The sequence below is a fragment of the Tauraco erythrolophus genome, chromosome Z (genome assembly GCF_009769465.1).
Source record: "Tauraco erythrolophus isolate bTauEry1 chromosome Z, bTauEry1.pri, whole genome shotgun sequence".
Classification (NCBI taxonomy): Eukaryota; Metazoa; Chordata; class Aves; order Musophagiformes; family Musophagidae; genus Tauraco; species Tauraco erythrolophus.
In genome coordinates this window covers 84,691,637-84,707,650 of record NC_141496.1, presented here as the reverse complement: position 1 = coordinate 84,707,650, position 16,014 = coordinate 84,691,637, and the positions used below count along the sequence as shown (strand labels likewise).

Sequence of the window (16,014 nt, the reverse complement as noted above, 5' to 3'; positions counted from 1 at the left end):
AACTGTGCTGCGCAGTGGTACCCTCTGAACCCTTGCTATGTGGTACCACTTCCCTCGGGACGAGAGCATAAAGTATGCCCTCAGTGAAGTTAAGAATGAATAAAATGTGAGAAGTTCAAGACTATCCGGACACTATGTTGATAGTTCAAATATTAGATTGAAAGAAATTTGACTACAGTACTTGAAATCCTTCTTTTAAAGTCAGTAGGGAAGAGATTAATCCGCCTCCTCTCTAGGACTGATAAACAGGTTGTGACTTTTACAACAATGTTCAAAAAAGTAGTTAAAAATTAATGAGTACAGAGTCATTAATTATGGAAGGAGGGAAAGGTTCTTGTATGTCGTGCAAGTTTGGTCTTCCAACAGATCTTCTTTTAGCCTAAAAGAGTTGGTGGGAGATGATGAAGGAAGCCATTTCCACATCTATTATGTGAAATGCTACAATCCAAGTACGATGATGGTCATTAATAATTGCAACCCCAGTATCACTGTGAGCTTTGCCTAGGGAGGCATCACACCAATTGGCAAGTTCATGACCCTACCAAATAAAGCAATGCAAGGTTGCTCAGCAACCTGTGACCATGGGTTAGCAGTTCTAGGGCAAGATTACACATTTCATGAAAATTCTCAGAAGGAAATCAATTACTGCCTTCCTTCCCATTAATCTTTTCTATTGTTTATTTTCAACACAGAAAGCAGTGCAATGTAAACTGGTAGTTCATGTCCCTTTTTGCAAAGCCCAATGAGTCACAACCTTATTTCTGCAAGCAAAAATGAGTGCAATGAAGTGTATTTATTTTCTGCTATATGAACAAACTTAACCTCTGCAACATTTCAAGTGACTTCAACACAGTCATCATGCATTGCAAGTTCAAACCATAACAAATGGTTATGTATTTTAAACGTCATTTGTATCTGCAAAGAATCTGTTAGGCAATATAGTAATGTTTGTTTCAGTAAACAGATGCCATAATAAAGCCACTTGATATAAGACAAATACCTTTAACATTTTGGGGTCCACTAAATTGCCATTGGTTTCTGAGACCTTTTTCCCCCCCTTTCCTAACTCACTACTCTGTAATTTAAAATATCTAAATCATATACTGCATCACCTGAAATTAGCTTTGTCACTATTCTGTTGACTTGCAATCCCATTTCATGTTGTATCACTGAACAAACACAAAATGATGAAAGAACGAAAATGGATACTCATGCACTACCATGAATGTTCATTTTAAGTAGCCAACAGAACTGCCACAGTCCATACATTATTAGCTAGTCCAGACTCTAAGGATTATTTTGTCTCTGTAATCTGCACTCTCTGATATGTAGAGTATAAGAATGAGGCTTGACATAGCTCTGACACTGTTATTTCAATCATGCAAACAGTATAAAGGGTAGTTGAGAAATAGGTTTTATTTTTTAACAAACTACAGCAAAAGTTTCACAGCAAAGAATATTCATTTTTCATTTGCTTTTAAATGTTGATCATGAAATATTTAATAACCATTGTCCCTGTCCTGAAACCTGTAAACATCTGCCCAGTCCCAGCGGGATCAAGTTCCTTCTCATTTACAAAACCATAAATCAGAAATAACTCTGTTGAAGCTAATGGAATTTAAGAGTCATAAATCAAAGGCAATCAAATCTAATGGGGATACTTGTATGAGTAGAAGATTTAAGAACTGGGCACCAAGTTAGATATACTGTTATATCTCTATCCAGTTACTTAAACATCAATATAAAACTCTTAAGCACATTAATAGCAAGAGAGTTTATAACATTCAAAATGACTAATGCTGTGACCTACAGTAGTCATACTGTTTCCAGTGAACATTTATATTGCCAGCAATAAATCTTTTCACACTGTACTTTGTCTTACAAATCTGAATTCAGCTCTTACTGGTCATAGCAAATACAATGTTTTCATTTAACTGACTTTCTCATGAGACTTGAATTAAGCAATTTCCTCCTCTATCACCAATATAATTTACTGAAGAGTAATAAAGAAGTGACTCATGGGAACATCTAGGACTGAGTTCTAAGTCCATCTACGTGGTGTGTGTAGGTACTAAATCCAACACTCTTTTACGGTGAACATAGATCACACGTCCTCAGCTTCATACTGTATCAAAGTCTGACGATCTTCCACTCTGTACAACATTCTTAACCAAACACAGATAAGTATGCAACTTGTCCAGAACCAAGCCTGATGCTGATACATTTGCCTTTCTTATCTGGTTAATGCTAGAGCTGCACAGTAGTTTATACTTTTTCGTGTAAAAGTAAGGTTTGCTAGTATCCATTATTTATATAAGCAGCCTCCACACCCACATGTAATCTCACTGAGTTTGATAAAACAACTTAAGCAACAACTATTCATATGAGTAACAGTTTCTCGAGAGGATCTTATAGCTTCCTTAGTTTAACAGAATGAAAACAAAAAAAAATATCTCTTTGACAGGATCTAAAGATACATGTAAAGAAAAAGCAAGTGAGTAAGCAAACAATACCAAAAAATAATAACCAAAATGATTGCATTAGGTAGCATTCAAATGTAATAAGAAAGAAAACATCAACATCATCATAACTGATGTTTACTAAGGATTTAAAAAAATATATATTACAGCGCACGAAGGGACTCTTAATTCTAACACAGTCATGTAATATTCCACTTAAAGTATCTGTAATCACAACAACAAAAAGTGAAGTATTCATTCGGTTATACGAGGTCTCTCCTACTGCACCAACTTCCACAGTGCTGGAGAAGCGATTTCCATTCAGCTTTCACTGGAATCAGTGAGATCTTCCACAGTATTTAATGGGAGCTACAATAAGCACTTAATGAAGAAACATTTATTTTTTTTTAATCAAGACCTCAGTAAGGTCTACATTTTAGATTAAATTAGCATCCCAATGTCTAGATTCCTATATCAGCTTCTAAGTTACTTCAGAATACAAAGAAAAGTCAAGGAAAACTGATAATCAATTCATGATGAAATATCAAATATCTAAATTTACTAAAACCATTGAAAAACAGATTTTACTTCAAAACCATTGAAGTCACAGCTTTCATACACTGTACATACATAATATCAAAATACTGAAATAGGGAAGAGCTGTTCAGCTAGAATGGTAGCAATGAGTTGGATAAAACTATGTATTCTTCTTTATAAATGGATTTGCATTTTGAAACATTTGTTTGAAAGCCAACTGTATCCTGGGCTACACCCAAAGAAGCGTGGCCAGCAGGTCCAAGGAGGTGATTCTGCCCCTCTAATCCACTGTCTTGAGAACCCACCTGGAATACTGCATTCAGCTCTGGAGTCCCCAACACAAGAAGGACATGGAGCTGTTGGGGCGAGTCCAGAGGAGGGCCGTGAAGATGATCTGAAGGTTGGGGCATCTCCCCAGTGAAGACAGGCTGAGAGCGTTGGGACTGTTCAGCCTGGAGAAGAGAAGGCTCTGGGGACACCTTCTAGCAGCCTTCCAGTACCTGAAGCAGGAAAGACGGGGAGGGACTTTTTGCAAGGGCGTGTAGTGATTGGACAAGGGGTAATGGCTTTAAACTAACAGAGGGGAGATTTAGACTAGATTGAAAGAAGAAAATCTTCCCTCTGAGGGTGCTGAAGCACTGGAACAGGTTGCCCAGAGAAGTTGTGGGTACCTCATCCCTGGCAGTGTTCAAGGCCAGGTTGGGTTAGGCTTTGAGCAACTTGATTTACTTGGAGGTATTACCTGGTTGAAACTAGATTATCTTTAAGGTCCCTTCCAACACAAACCATTTTATGATTCTATGACTGTGCGTGAGCTGCAGAAGGACCTTGGAAAACTGAGTGATGACAATGAAACGGCAAATGAAATCCAATGTAGACAAACCAACGAATTGATGCACAAACCTAACCTCACACTAAAATGAACTGTTTTGAGTTTCCCAGTACCACTTCGGAGTTATAGTCTTGGTGTTATGGCAGACTAATCCCTGGAAATTCAGCTCAGTACAAGTCTCAACAGCAAATGACATACATACTAGATAAGATCAATGAAAGCACGGAGAATGAAGCAGAGAATATAGCACTAAAGTAAAGGACTGTGTGTAGTTCTAGTCCCTTCTGTTCGAAGAAGACTCAATAGTCGAAAAAGTTTCCAAGTGGGAGAAGGATGGGCAAAGATATGGTATGCCATATGTATAGGTAATAGCTAAGTAAGCTAAAACTCTTCAGTCTAGATATGACTGAATCTAGGGGAAAATATTAGAAATATAAAAAATCACATATGGCATAAGAAAAGCGGACAGAGATCGACCTTCACCATGTCTTTCAGTAGCCATCAAATGAAGCTAGTAAGTAACAAGCAGAAGAGAGGTGTTTTTTCATGCAGTGAAGTAGCAAACTTTTAAAATCCTTGCCAAAGCATATTACAGATGCTGAAAGTTTACTTTCATTTGAAAGACTGGACAACTGTCTGGACAGAAAAAAACATTGAGAATTTCTGAACATGCAGAAACCACATCCAGCTCCGGTAGTCTCCTGAGCTGAAAACACCTGAAGGGAGCGTTAGGGAGAAGCACTGGACACTTGTTTTGTTTATTCCCTCCCACAGACAGTAACTTAACACCACTGCCATAGGCAGGCTAGATGGATCTTCTAACTGACCTAGAATGGTCTTGCATCCTTATCAATCTATTTGAACAAAGGCTGTGCAAGTGAACAAAAATGTTATAGGAACTACTTCTCTATGCCCTAGATGTCATACTACTGGCTTTAAAGGTGCAACATAATGTGCCTTTTCTCTCCTGTTTGTTTCTAAGACATCAAGTTATTATGTTAATTAACATGCTCTACAAAGAATAGCTCAATACAAGCCAAAAATGCTGTCTAGGTTTATCCAGTGGGGAGACTACACGCTACTGTGGATTAAGCTAAATATTTTAAATAGGAGAACATTATCCAATTCTAGGCTTGAATTTCAGCCACATATTACTCCTCAGTAACATTTTTCACTGCCCACTAAGCACTCTTGCACAAAACCCAGTGGTTTTATTCCAGTTTGAGCAAGAATGAATGAGAGAACATAGCAAAGGTCTTATTCGTGACTTGTAACATCTCTATAACTTTAGTTTGGCCCTGGAAAAGAAAAACAAATGAGGCCTATTCCCTGCTGGCACAAAAAAAAAAATCTTTAAAAAGAAAAAAAAAAGATAAAAACCTTAACTCAACCATGTTGATGCTATCCCTCATTTAAAAGCATGTTGTCTCCCTGGGAGCAGATTTCTTCTATACAGAAGAGTCTGTGCTAAGAATGTTTTTCTTTCTTAATTTGTTTGGAACTATATAATCCACGACCACACCTGGCTAACTTGCCTTTTGCAATATCATCTCCATCATACACCATCATGCAATTCACAAGAATTTCCATAAATAGCTTTTCTGGCAGGATTTCATGGTGTAGCTCTGATATTCTTCTGGACTTGCGAACATTTCATTCCAAAGAGGTTTTCATTCTGCAAACATCAATCAAATTGGGTCCAGCATGTTGCCAGATAATCACTTACTGTCTTAAGCTATATATCTCCAGCAAGCAGGATTCTGTTTGATCATATTTTTTCCTGTGTTTGGCAGGTGACAAAGAGCACCACAGTTCCTCACTAGGGATCACATGATTTATTCAGACCCATGGCTGACATATGTATCTCCCCGCTTTGTGATTTTACAATTCATCATTTGGAGAGGAACAGAAAGATAAACTGGTCAATCACAGAACACAGCTGCAAAACATGCAAATACAATACTGGAAATATCTTGCCTGACAAAGTCTAGAGAATTATTTATTACATTGTACAAAGCAGTGGAAAGGTTGTGTACAAGCTGGCCATCTTTTCTGGTCAGCTCAAACAGATGTGAATGAAAACACAGCAACTGGGATGACCATGGGAGTGGGAAGTCTATCTTCTAATAGGAAACCAGGGGCTACGGAAGCAAAAGTGAAGGCTGGGTCCTTCTGCAAATGTGCTGGAGAAACAGATGAGCCCCTTAAGTACAAGAACAGATATATACTGATCATGACTAAATTCAGTCTGTAAGTTGGAAGTCAGAGCAAAAAAAATATCCAAAAACTTTCCAGACTGAGGACAAGTAACAAAACCTCTTAAAAGTGATTAGTTCTAGACTTGCTTAAAACTGGGGTAAAAACTCCACTTACAAACACCTTGAAGTTTATAACAGCAATGACCGATGATCCAGTCCAATCCGATATCCTTGTGATTTTTATATTTATTTTGAGCTGATACTTTGCAAATTAAAAACTGTATCTATGTTTAAGTACTACTTGATTAACAATCTCTTTCAAATTTCTGAAGTAGGGTACAAAATCAAACTATGGAATAATAGGTCAAAATTATGTAAGTAACATTGATATATCTATTTATTACACAGGGTAGCAAACAACTATCTACCAGAGTTCCTCTAGAAACTGTTTTGGTCAATATTTCAACTTGTAGCCTGAACATTGGGATAGGAGAGACAACTACTAAACATAATAAACATGAAGAAGCAGAGAGGATCTGCAAGTGCGTTGAGAGGCATTAACAGAATCAAGACCAAACCAAAACTGTAAAAAGAGGTCTGGAAAAACAGGGCAAGATTCAGCAAAGGCATATGCAAAGTACTAAACCTAACCAGTAATAATCTGCTGGACAAATTCAGGCTGGAGAACAACGGGCTAGGAATTTGGCAGAATCAATCTGTAAACCATAGCAGATTACAAGCTGAAGTCAACAACATCATACGACTGAAGGATAGACAAACACCATAACAGGCTACATAAATAGGACTGCTGTCCTCAAGACAATTGAAGGAATCCTTACGGAACACTCAGCTGTAAGGCTCTAGCAGCCTCTTGCTCAAGATGAGGATCACAGAGGAAGACCAGAGTTGAACTGCAACACTGATCACTGAAAGCCTGACCTGTGTGAAACAAGGGAAAAGACAGGGCTTGGATGAAAAAGTTAAAAGTGGGTGGAATGCCACAACTCTTCTGATGTTGCTACATTTTACATTCATGGAGAAACGACAAACGTAGGCTTTGAACTGTAGCAAGACAGATGGAGCTTAGACTTCACTGGGGAGACAAGAACACTGAGCCACTAGAATTGACCATGGCCTGGCACTGTGGAGCTTCCTTACGGAATACCTTCAAAAACTGATTAAATGTCTGCCAGGAGAGATGTCAGCGTAGCTGATCCTCCTCAAGGGCTCTGTGATCGACAAGCTGATCTGTAGAGATGTCCCCCACCCTTCACTTCTACAACTGTCAGCCACTGTCAATCAGAGGCCACGTCATACCAGACAGGACCACTGTGGTACCAGAAGTATGATGCGCTACCTCAATGTGTTTTACAGATTTCTGCTCCTTCTTCCATTTTCATCTAGCCTGTCTGAGCGGAGCGGTTCCCACAAACATTGCCATTTGTAAGTCGGGCTTGCAACTAATTGTTGTTCTTAAAAGTATAATTTAGTGTGTGTTTGCCTAAGGGCTTTAAATAAAAAATCATCACATAATTTGCATCTTGACTACTATGCTGTTACAAGAGATTCTCCTCTCATTTTGTAACAACATATGAAATCTATTAGATTGCCTCTATAACCAGAACCCATTTGGCACATCATTTTCTTCATCCAATTCCTAAAGAAAGCTCACATTTAGTAGCAGTCAGTTCTGCTCTCCCTCCTCCTCTCATTTTTAACTGCACAGACAAGAGAATTACTGCTACATATGAAGCAATTAGCCATGGCATACCCTTTGTATTCTCCAAAATGTGCTGGTTTTCTGGTTTTGTGGCATGTGAGCATTTGCAAGAACGTTGTTTCGGTGCTTACATTTTCCAAAGATCTTTCTATCTGGTGGTTATTCTCCATCAATCCCTAAATGTACTTTTTTCTTACATGAATAAGAGAAAATTCAATTTTCCTTAGTGTATCTGTGTAACCCCACTACATCAGCATGTGGATACAGCTTAGAGTTCACTTAGCTTTGATTCTTTTAATACTTTAGTCCCGGTACTTGCATTTTTAATACTCAGGACTTTAATAAACTTATCTCTGCTATTAATTTTCAGTAAGACTACACTCTGTTTCAATGCTGTGACCATACAGGCTCTTAAGGGGCAGGTCTCTTCTGTTAACTGTCTATACTATTATTCTGGGGTAGCTGAACTTCCTTGTCCACAGAAGCCTACCATCTTGTGTATTGGAGTCATCCACGCAAAGTGGTGGAGATTACGGCAGCAAACTGCTTCCTTTGCTGAAGACTTTATTTACTTCAGGCTCTTTATCTTACAATAAGCTCCCTTTTCTCTTAACTGTATGCTTTTTTTTTTTTTTTTCAGTCTTCCAATTTCAACTACTTAGTTTGCACAATTTCCTTTCGCCTCCCATCAGGAATAGATTTGGAAAATGGAAAACAGCCATTCCTCCCATTCTTTCTGATCAATTGATCTTGTTACACAACATCTTCTCTGCGCCATCACTGCAACACCAGGTTTAAAATGAATTAATCTTTATTAACTCTTCATGTGATTTGCTGGCTTTAAATATTTAAACGCTCAATAAAAACAAAACAAAACAAAAACCAACATCTTTTGGCAAATCACATCAGTATTTACATTATGTAAAAAAACACATCTATATATCTAACAGTGACTCCTGGGCCACACCTCAGGCTTAGCACATTTAGGTGTCTTGTAGTAAACAGCGTGTATGCCTTGCAGGAAAAAAAAATGGAGAGAAAGGGTAGTCTGTTATTTGCCAAGTGTGGGCAGGAGGCCACTAGACCCTGGAAGAGATCAGAAAAGAAAAATTACTGGAAGAATACCATTAGGAGAGGAAAGATGTGATCTGGGAAAGTGCTGACCCATCCTCAGCCCCTGCCTAGAATTTAGAACGGAAAATGATTAGAAGGATCTAAAGTTTACTCCTATACTACTTAATGCAGCATTTCTCTCCATTGTTGGAGCCACAGATAAGATACTTTTATCTCTTTCATTCTTCCACGACCTTTGGGGTATCAGCTGTTTGTTTCTCATGCTCTCCTGCACCTTCAAGGAAAGTCCCCTGCCCAAATGAGAAACTCCTGGCACCTGATGACAGCAAGCCAAAACTGACAAAGTACCGCTTTCTAGAAGATCACAAACCTAGAAAATCTTCTTCATTTTGAAGCCCACACATTTCAAATTAAAATAAACTCATGTGCCCAGAGTCAGTTACTGGAGCTCCCCTATCATATAAACTCATCTATATAAACGCAGAAGTGAAGGCAAAAAACTTAAGTCAATAGCTCAAGAGCACAAAAGCCTTCAGCATCAGAGCCCAAAGTAGCATTCCCAGCTTCTCAGGTGCTTCGCAAGTCATCCTTCTATAAGCTGGTGTTCCTTTCTCTAGTCTATCGAGAATATTTTAGCACCAAACCACGAAGCTATATCCAGTGAGAAGCTGTGTTTACAAGAAATGAAGAAATTCACGGGAATCAAGACGACATATCAGTATACCTTAATTTTCATGGCTGTATCAAAAGAAAGCTGCCTTCTTTCACTGTATAGCAAGGAATCTCCACGCTACTGACGCAGTCGTAATCTTTATGCCAATTGTACAGAACGCTACATAGACTATATGTTTAACCCTCAGCAGCTGCCAACAGTGAAAGAAACTTTCCCAAAAGTCAGCAAGAGATACTTCGCTCTAAGAGAAAGGCCTGCTTAGTGCAGCCACTGCAAGATAGAAGGGTAAAATATGTCTGCAAAGAGCTGCTGGGGGATGTGGTATATAGCCCAACGCTCATACAGTGTCTAACTTGGAACAACTCCTTGGCTGCTTTGCATTATACTACCTTATCCCAGTCCCAGAGGGCTTGCTAGTCCAGACCACTTTCATAGTAGACCCATGCAAAAAGAACAGAGGCAATTTTTTTACATGAGACAAGGATTTGCTTGCTAGAGAAACTGCTAATTGCGCTTCAAGGGCTGGCCAGAAATGCCTTCCACATATGGGAAAAGGGGCGAGGGGGTAGTCAACTCTATGCATGCAAGTCCTGATGTTACATGTTTGTGTTATTTTAAAGCCCAGTGAAACACAAGAAGACTTTGGGACGATTCTTTTGCAGCTTGTACTGATGAGTCACTGAGTTTGCTCCATCGTCTTCAACGCCGCTGTGGTTACGTCTCAGAAATGACATTACCAGTAATCAAGTACTCAAGTCCAAAGTTAAGGGACAGGACTTTAACAGGCCTTAAACGAAGGCTGTTAATTTGAGCATCAGCTCAAGTCGGCCCTACTGTCCAAAGCAGAAGCTCCAAACTGGTGGCACTAGCTGCAGCAATCAACATTACTGGCTTTCCAAAGGATATCACGCCCACTTGCGTCACTCTCAGTAAGGGGATCTACTGCCTCTGTCTTTGTGATACATTGCCTTCATTCAGTCCTGTGGGGAAAAGAGTTTTCCAACAGAAACTGAATAACAGCTGACACAATGGTAGGTCAAAGTTGCTGCTCTATGCTTTTCCAAGCTGTAGATGAAGAAAATGAATTGCAATCTCACCAGATTCACTTTAAGAATTCAAAATGCTTTGAAGAACGAACTTCTATGTCTACTGTCAACTTCACATTGGTAATGGTAAGGAAATACAGGATAAGGGAGCAGTACATTGGAGCAATTTGTAGGAAACAAGAACCAGAACACGCAGTCTGGAAAAACACAGAGTAAAAGAAGATTCTTTCCCTGCTGCACAGTGTCCTCTAAAAATTAATGGAAAATTCCACTTTTCAATAAGCAGAAAAGCTAAAGCTTCAAGTTTCTTTAAGTTTCTCTAACGAGAGACGGAGACCACGGAAGAAGTTTGAGAGCAACAGGAGTTTACCAGAAGCTGCGGGTTGCAGGAGTTCTCAATGGCTTACCTGCAGGTGACCTCAAGGTCTCTTTTAACATCCCTTTCCATCACCTATTTCTGACTGACTTGTCCAGTCATTCAGATAGGCTTTGTAGCTTTGCTGTCATCATCATGGCAATGAAAATGGACTTAAGAGGTATTTCAAGACTCAACTGGGTATTTTCCAAATCACATGAGCAACAAAAGAGGGGAAAGCTAAATTCTGCCTGTTACCAGGAACGCACTAAATTAAAAAAAAAAAAAACACCAACTGGGAGAAGAGATGCTGTCTGGTGTTTATGATTCACAGCCTTCCTGGGTCTACTGTCTTGTCTCCACTGATCAACCTCAGGTACCCTTCAATGCCATTTTTCCACCAACACAACCCAAATACTGCCTACTTCTAACTGTTTTACTCCTAACCTACCCTAGTCTCTCTTCCACAGCACCTTGCATCTCCATTCACACAAAATTAACAGGGTGGCGGGTAAGAATAACATCTTCAGAACTCCTGTTTTCCACTATTCCTTTCAGTTCTAATCATGCAATTAACTGTTGTCAGAATACTCCTGGTGTGCAACTTTGCAACTGCATCTACTTGCCTTTCATTTTGTAAACACAGGTTCAATACCTCTTATCTTCAATATTTTAATTCCATTATTTTTCTGGATTATTTGTACTGAGTTGGTTCTTTGGGCCAGCTGTAGTGGGATTTGGATTTAGCTTTTTGCACTTTCTTCTTAAAGATGAGCTCACAAATGTAATTTAACCAAAATTATTATGCATTACACTAGGTTTTTAAAATCTATTTCAGATTATTTTTGTATTTATAAGATTTTTAATTACCCTCTTCAAGCAGAAGTAAACAGCTTAGCTCTTATGACACTTTCAGCTTTAATTATAATATTTCAGCTTACCTAGAAGAGATACTATCTGCAAACCCAAAGTTTAATTGCCTGGCCATAGCTGCTACAACATACAGACATTAAGCATGTGAAATCCTGTCTCTAACAGAGAATTCTGCTTACTGGTTATCTCTTTCAGTGTTCTCATAGTGTATTCAGCTATGAGAGTGTCTTTCAACATCTCACACCAAATACAGATTTTTAAATTGCTTGCAGTTGTCTCTCGGTAGTACATAGTAGATTCTTACCCCATTCTCATACTCTTTTGCACTTCCTGTTCTGTGTCAAACATCTTCCTGCTTTTACAAATCCATACAAAATGCCTGTTACGGGCAAATCTAACTCATCAGTCAGACCATTCCTGAATTTCTTTCTCTAAAAGTTAATACCTTACTCCCTTTATCCATCTGTATCAAGTGATGCACTCTACATAGAGCGATCTATAAGCTTCACAGTAAATGATGCAATTTTTCCGTATTTTTAAGAAATACAGTTACAGAATGGTTTTACGTCGACTTTTAATCCTACGTTTACATGTTGAACTATGTATGAACAGACCATAGCCATTTGGATCATTTTATGAACTCTGAATTCTCTAATTCTAAATACCATCTAGCAACCAGGTCAGTCTAATGAATGAGCTACTAGCTGGGAATAAAAGAACAGACATTAAACCAACCACCAACAGACTAACAAACATGCCATCACAGAAATGCCACTTGGAGATGATTTTGCAAGAAATTATCAGAAACTTTACACTGGTCATTGTAAAAAGATACTCATGAAAAGAAACTCAGTGTAAGACTTTGCGCAACTGCACAACACTTCTTAGGGCGTGTAACTGTAACGGTAGAGGTGCTGAGCTCTACATTGACATGGCACAATGACATCTAGCACCCAGTTACTCCAACAGAAAATGCAAATAGAAAGCTCTGTGGAATTTCTTCACATATGGCCACTGCCTGTTTCTTGTTCTGAAGGGCTGGTTACAGCCAGAAGAGGAGGAATCACCCACCAGGCTAGTTCATACTATTACTGAAGTTTTCTTTCTCATGCATCCGTCATTTTCCACTGCCACATTCCTCCTCTTCACTTGAACTCTCCCTATCTGCATAACTACGCAATGGTATTGACTCCGTTCACGCATGCTCTCTTTTCATCTGCATACTCAGTATTTTCCAGTTGTTCATTATTTATAGCCTCTACTTTCTCTCATTCCCATCTGTATACCTGATCAGTAATGTATCTATTATTAATATCTCATAGGTGTATACATGGCACTTTCACTGACACGTAAGAAGCAATAGTGGCTTTCCACAGTCTTTCCCTAATTCAACATGAGGTTTGGATATGCAAGGTATAAAGAAGTAGCCCCTGGTTTGCCAGCTGGCCCGACAAAAGACAAAGAAGAGAGGAAGAAGCGCATCCTCCAGCCGACTAACTGTTCCTTATTTCGGCACTATGAAGGCCCAGACAGGAATACAAACACTTTGACCAAAAGACGTGTGTAAGACAAAACAGAAAGACATCAATGCAAAAACTTTGCACATGGATTCCTAAACGGCAGCTTCAAGGTGGGGATTCAATTTTGACGTGAAAGCTTCCTACTGACTTTTTGGGCCTCCAAGTGGGAATCACATTGCCTATGTCCTCAAGTGCTCCAAGAGGGAAGCTGCTACTAAGTTTTTCTAAGTAACTGCATATTTACACATCATGTTTTGTGCTACCTCAAGTGACATTTTCCAGCTTTTCTTATGTAAATCATTTATCTTAATAGTCTGCACAGCTGTCTTGTTGAGGCTTGCAATCATTTGGAATGGTTGAGATGCGCACTTCAAACTTTTGAGTCGATGCAGTACAGGGGGAACTCATTTTACAACACAAATGAAAATCGGGTCTTACTTCGATTCAGTTGAAGTAAAAGGCCTGTTGTGTAAACGCAGCTGCGTTTTTGTGAAACTCATGTATAAGATTAAGTCTTCTGTACCTGTAAATGCTCAATCCTAAACTTTCAATTCATGTGGTATAAACTACTGTCTAGAAAGACCGTGCTTGGACTTTCACACCAAAGCCTGAAACCCAATTGTTTAATTTTTAGGCACCCACCTTGCTAAATCCTACATACGCAACTCATATTTTGAGGATAATTGTCAGGAAAGCCTGGATATTGGGCACAAACTGCCAGAAAAAGTGATCGTAGGACATTTTAAACAACAACTGTGCCTAGCTGTAGCAGCGAGGGATTTTTCAGCATGACGAGATATAGCAAGAACCAGGTGTTTCCTCACTAGCAGTTCCTGGACCTGGCTGGATCCAAGAACTTTCTCACGGGGCATTTCTGGATCCAGCCTGTCCAGGTGTTTTCTAGCGAAACATCTGCGGGCTCCGCAGAGCCCAGGTGCTGCCCCACCGGCCGGGCAAGCTCTGCCCACAGCGCCGGCATCCGAGAGCCGGCTTCTCCTCTCCCCTCGCTTCACAACAAACCCCGCGGGAAGAAAGGGAGCGCGCTGCGGGACAGCGGCGCGGGCCGGCTCCCACCCCGGGGCAGCCCCGCGGCGGCCCCGGCCCCCTCGGGCGCGCTCCCCCTTCTCGGCGGGACCCCGCGGCCGCCGCACGCCCGGCAGCCGCCCCCGGGCACCGGGGCCGCCCCTGTCACCTTTTCCTTCCGCACGCCCCGCCAGAAGGGGGGTCGGGCCGCCCCCCGCGGCGGGCCGGCGGTCGCAGCTGCCACGTCCTGGCTGCCGGGGAGACGGGCGCTCGCTGCAGGACGAGCTCCCCTTGTATCGGCTTTTCTTCTCTTCGCAAGCGGCGCAGGAGGGTGACCGGCGCGGAGCGCAAAGTTCAGCCGCCGCGGAGACAGCGCGGCGGCGGGCAGAGCCTCGGCGGGGCCCCGCGGGCGGCTCCGCGGAGCGCGCCCTGCTCCGCACCTGGCCGCGGAGGGGGCGCCGCGGCCGCGGCCACGGCGGCGGCCCCTGCCCCGACCCCGACCCCTCCGGCGCGGCTCCGGCGAACCCGGCCCCGCGCATCACCTCCCCCGGCCCGCGGCGGGAGGGCCGGGGCGGCGGGGGGCTTCGCGGGCCGCCTTACGGCGGCAGCGGCGGGGCCCGCGGCGGGGCCGGGCCGGGCCGTGCGGCGGCCGCGGAGCTGCGCGTCCCTTTCGCCTTTGCCCCTGCCCGTGCCGCGTAGGGCGGCGGCGGCAGCGGACCCTGCCCGCCCGCCCGCTGGCCGGCCGCGCCGCGGGCGCCCGCTCGGAAGTAGTTGTAAGGAGGGTTACCTGTCCTATATTGACGTATCCGTATTTGCTAGCTATCCTGTTGGCCTCCGGGAGCCCCCCAGTTATCCGCACAGCCCAGTGGTTGGTGTACAGGCGCGTCCTGCAGGCGGGCAGCAGGAACCCCAGCACCAGGGTGAGCCGGCAGAGAAGGTCCCCGCCGCCTCCGCCTCCCCAGCAGCAGCGGCGCTTCCAGCCCATCTTCTCCTCCTCCGCACGCAACCCCCACAAAACTTCTCCTTCCTTCTTCCGAGGCTCTTCTCCTCACCTCCGGGCGGCACCGGCGGCGCGTCCTCCGAAGTTACCCCGAGGAGGAAACTAGGAAGAGCTTGGAGTAGTGCATTGAACCGCCCTAGGGTTAAATGATGAGGGGCTGGGAATAATGGTTATGATCGGTGATTACTGCTGTCCCCTCCTCCCGCCGCTCTTCGGGGATTAAGTAACTTGCTTGGAAAGCTTCTCTCACAGTTTCTGAGCGCCAGCTTCTCCCTCTGCCCCCAGCTACATGGGAAGTCGTCTCTCCGCGGGGAGGAAGGCTCCTTCTCCCTCTCTCCGCGCTTCCCTCCTCTCTGACTTGCTTCCCCCCGCCGCGATCTTCTGTCTCCTCTCCCGCGCCTGGCTTTTCCTCGCCTTCCCTCTTGCCCGGAGCCCGGGAGCAGCACGAATGCGGCGGCAGGCGGTGTGTGAGTGTTGGCAGCTGAGCGCCTCAGTTCACTCCGGCTCGGCCACCTCCCTCTCCCCTCCCTCCTCCTCCTCCTCCTTCTCCTCCTCCTCCTCCTCCTCCGCCCGCCCTCGCTCCCGCCCGGCAGCACCGAGGGCTAGGGGAAATGGCAGCCGCGCCGGCCCTGCGCCCCGCCGCCCCCAGCGCTCCCGGGCCCGCGCTTTCCGCCGGCCCCGGGCGCCGCTGCCCCCGAGGGCTG

The 16,014-nt window shown here is 42.9% G+C and overlaps 1 protein-coding gene across 3 annotated transcripts in view; it reads right to left on the bottom strand.

Annotated features, from left to right (window-relative positions):
- Window positions 1-15,295, bottom strand: part of PCSK5 (proprotein convertase subtilisin/kexin type 5) — a 256,122-nt gene extending 240,827 nt beyond the window's left edge. For all 3 annotated transcript variants that reach the window (XM_086629996.1, XM_086629997.1, XM_086629998.1), the window contains exon 1: window positions 15,098-15,295. In XM_086629996.1, coding sequence (XP_086486122.1) covers window positions 15,098-15,295 — 198 coding nt within the window. The remainder of the gene's footprint in view (window positions 1-15,097) is intronic.
- Between the last annotated feature and the right edge of the window lie 719 nt (window positions 15,296-16,014).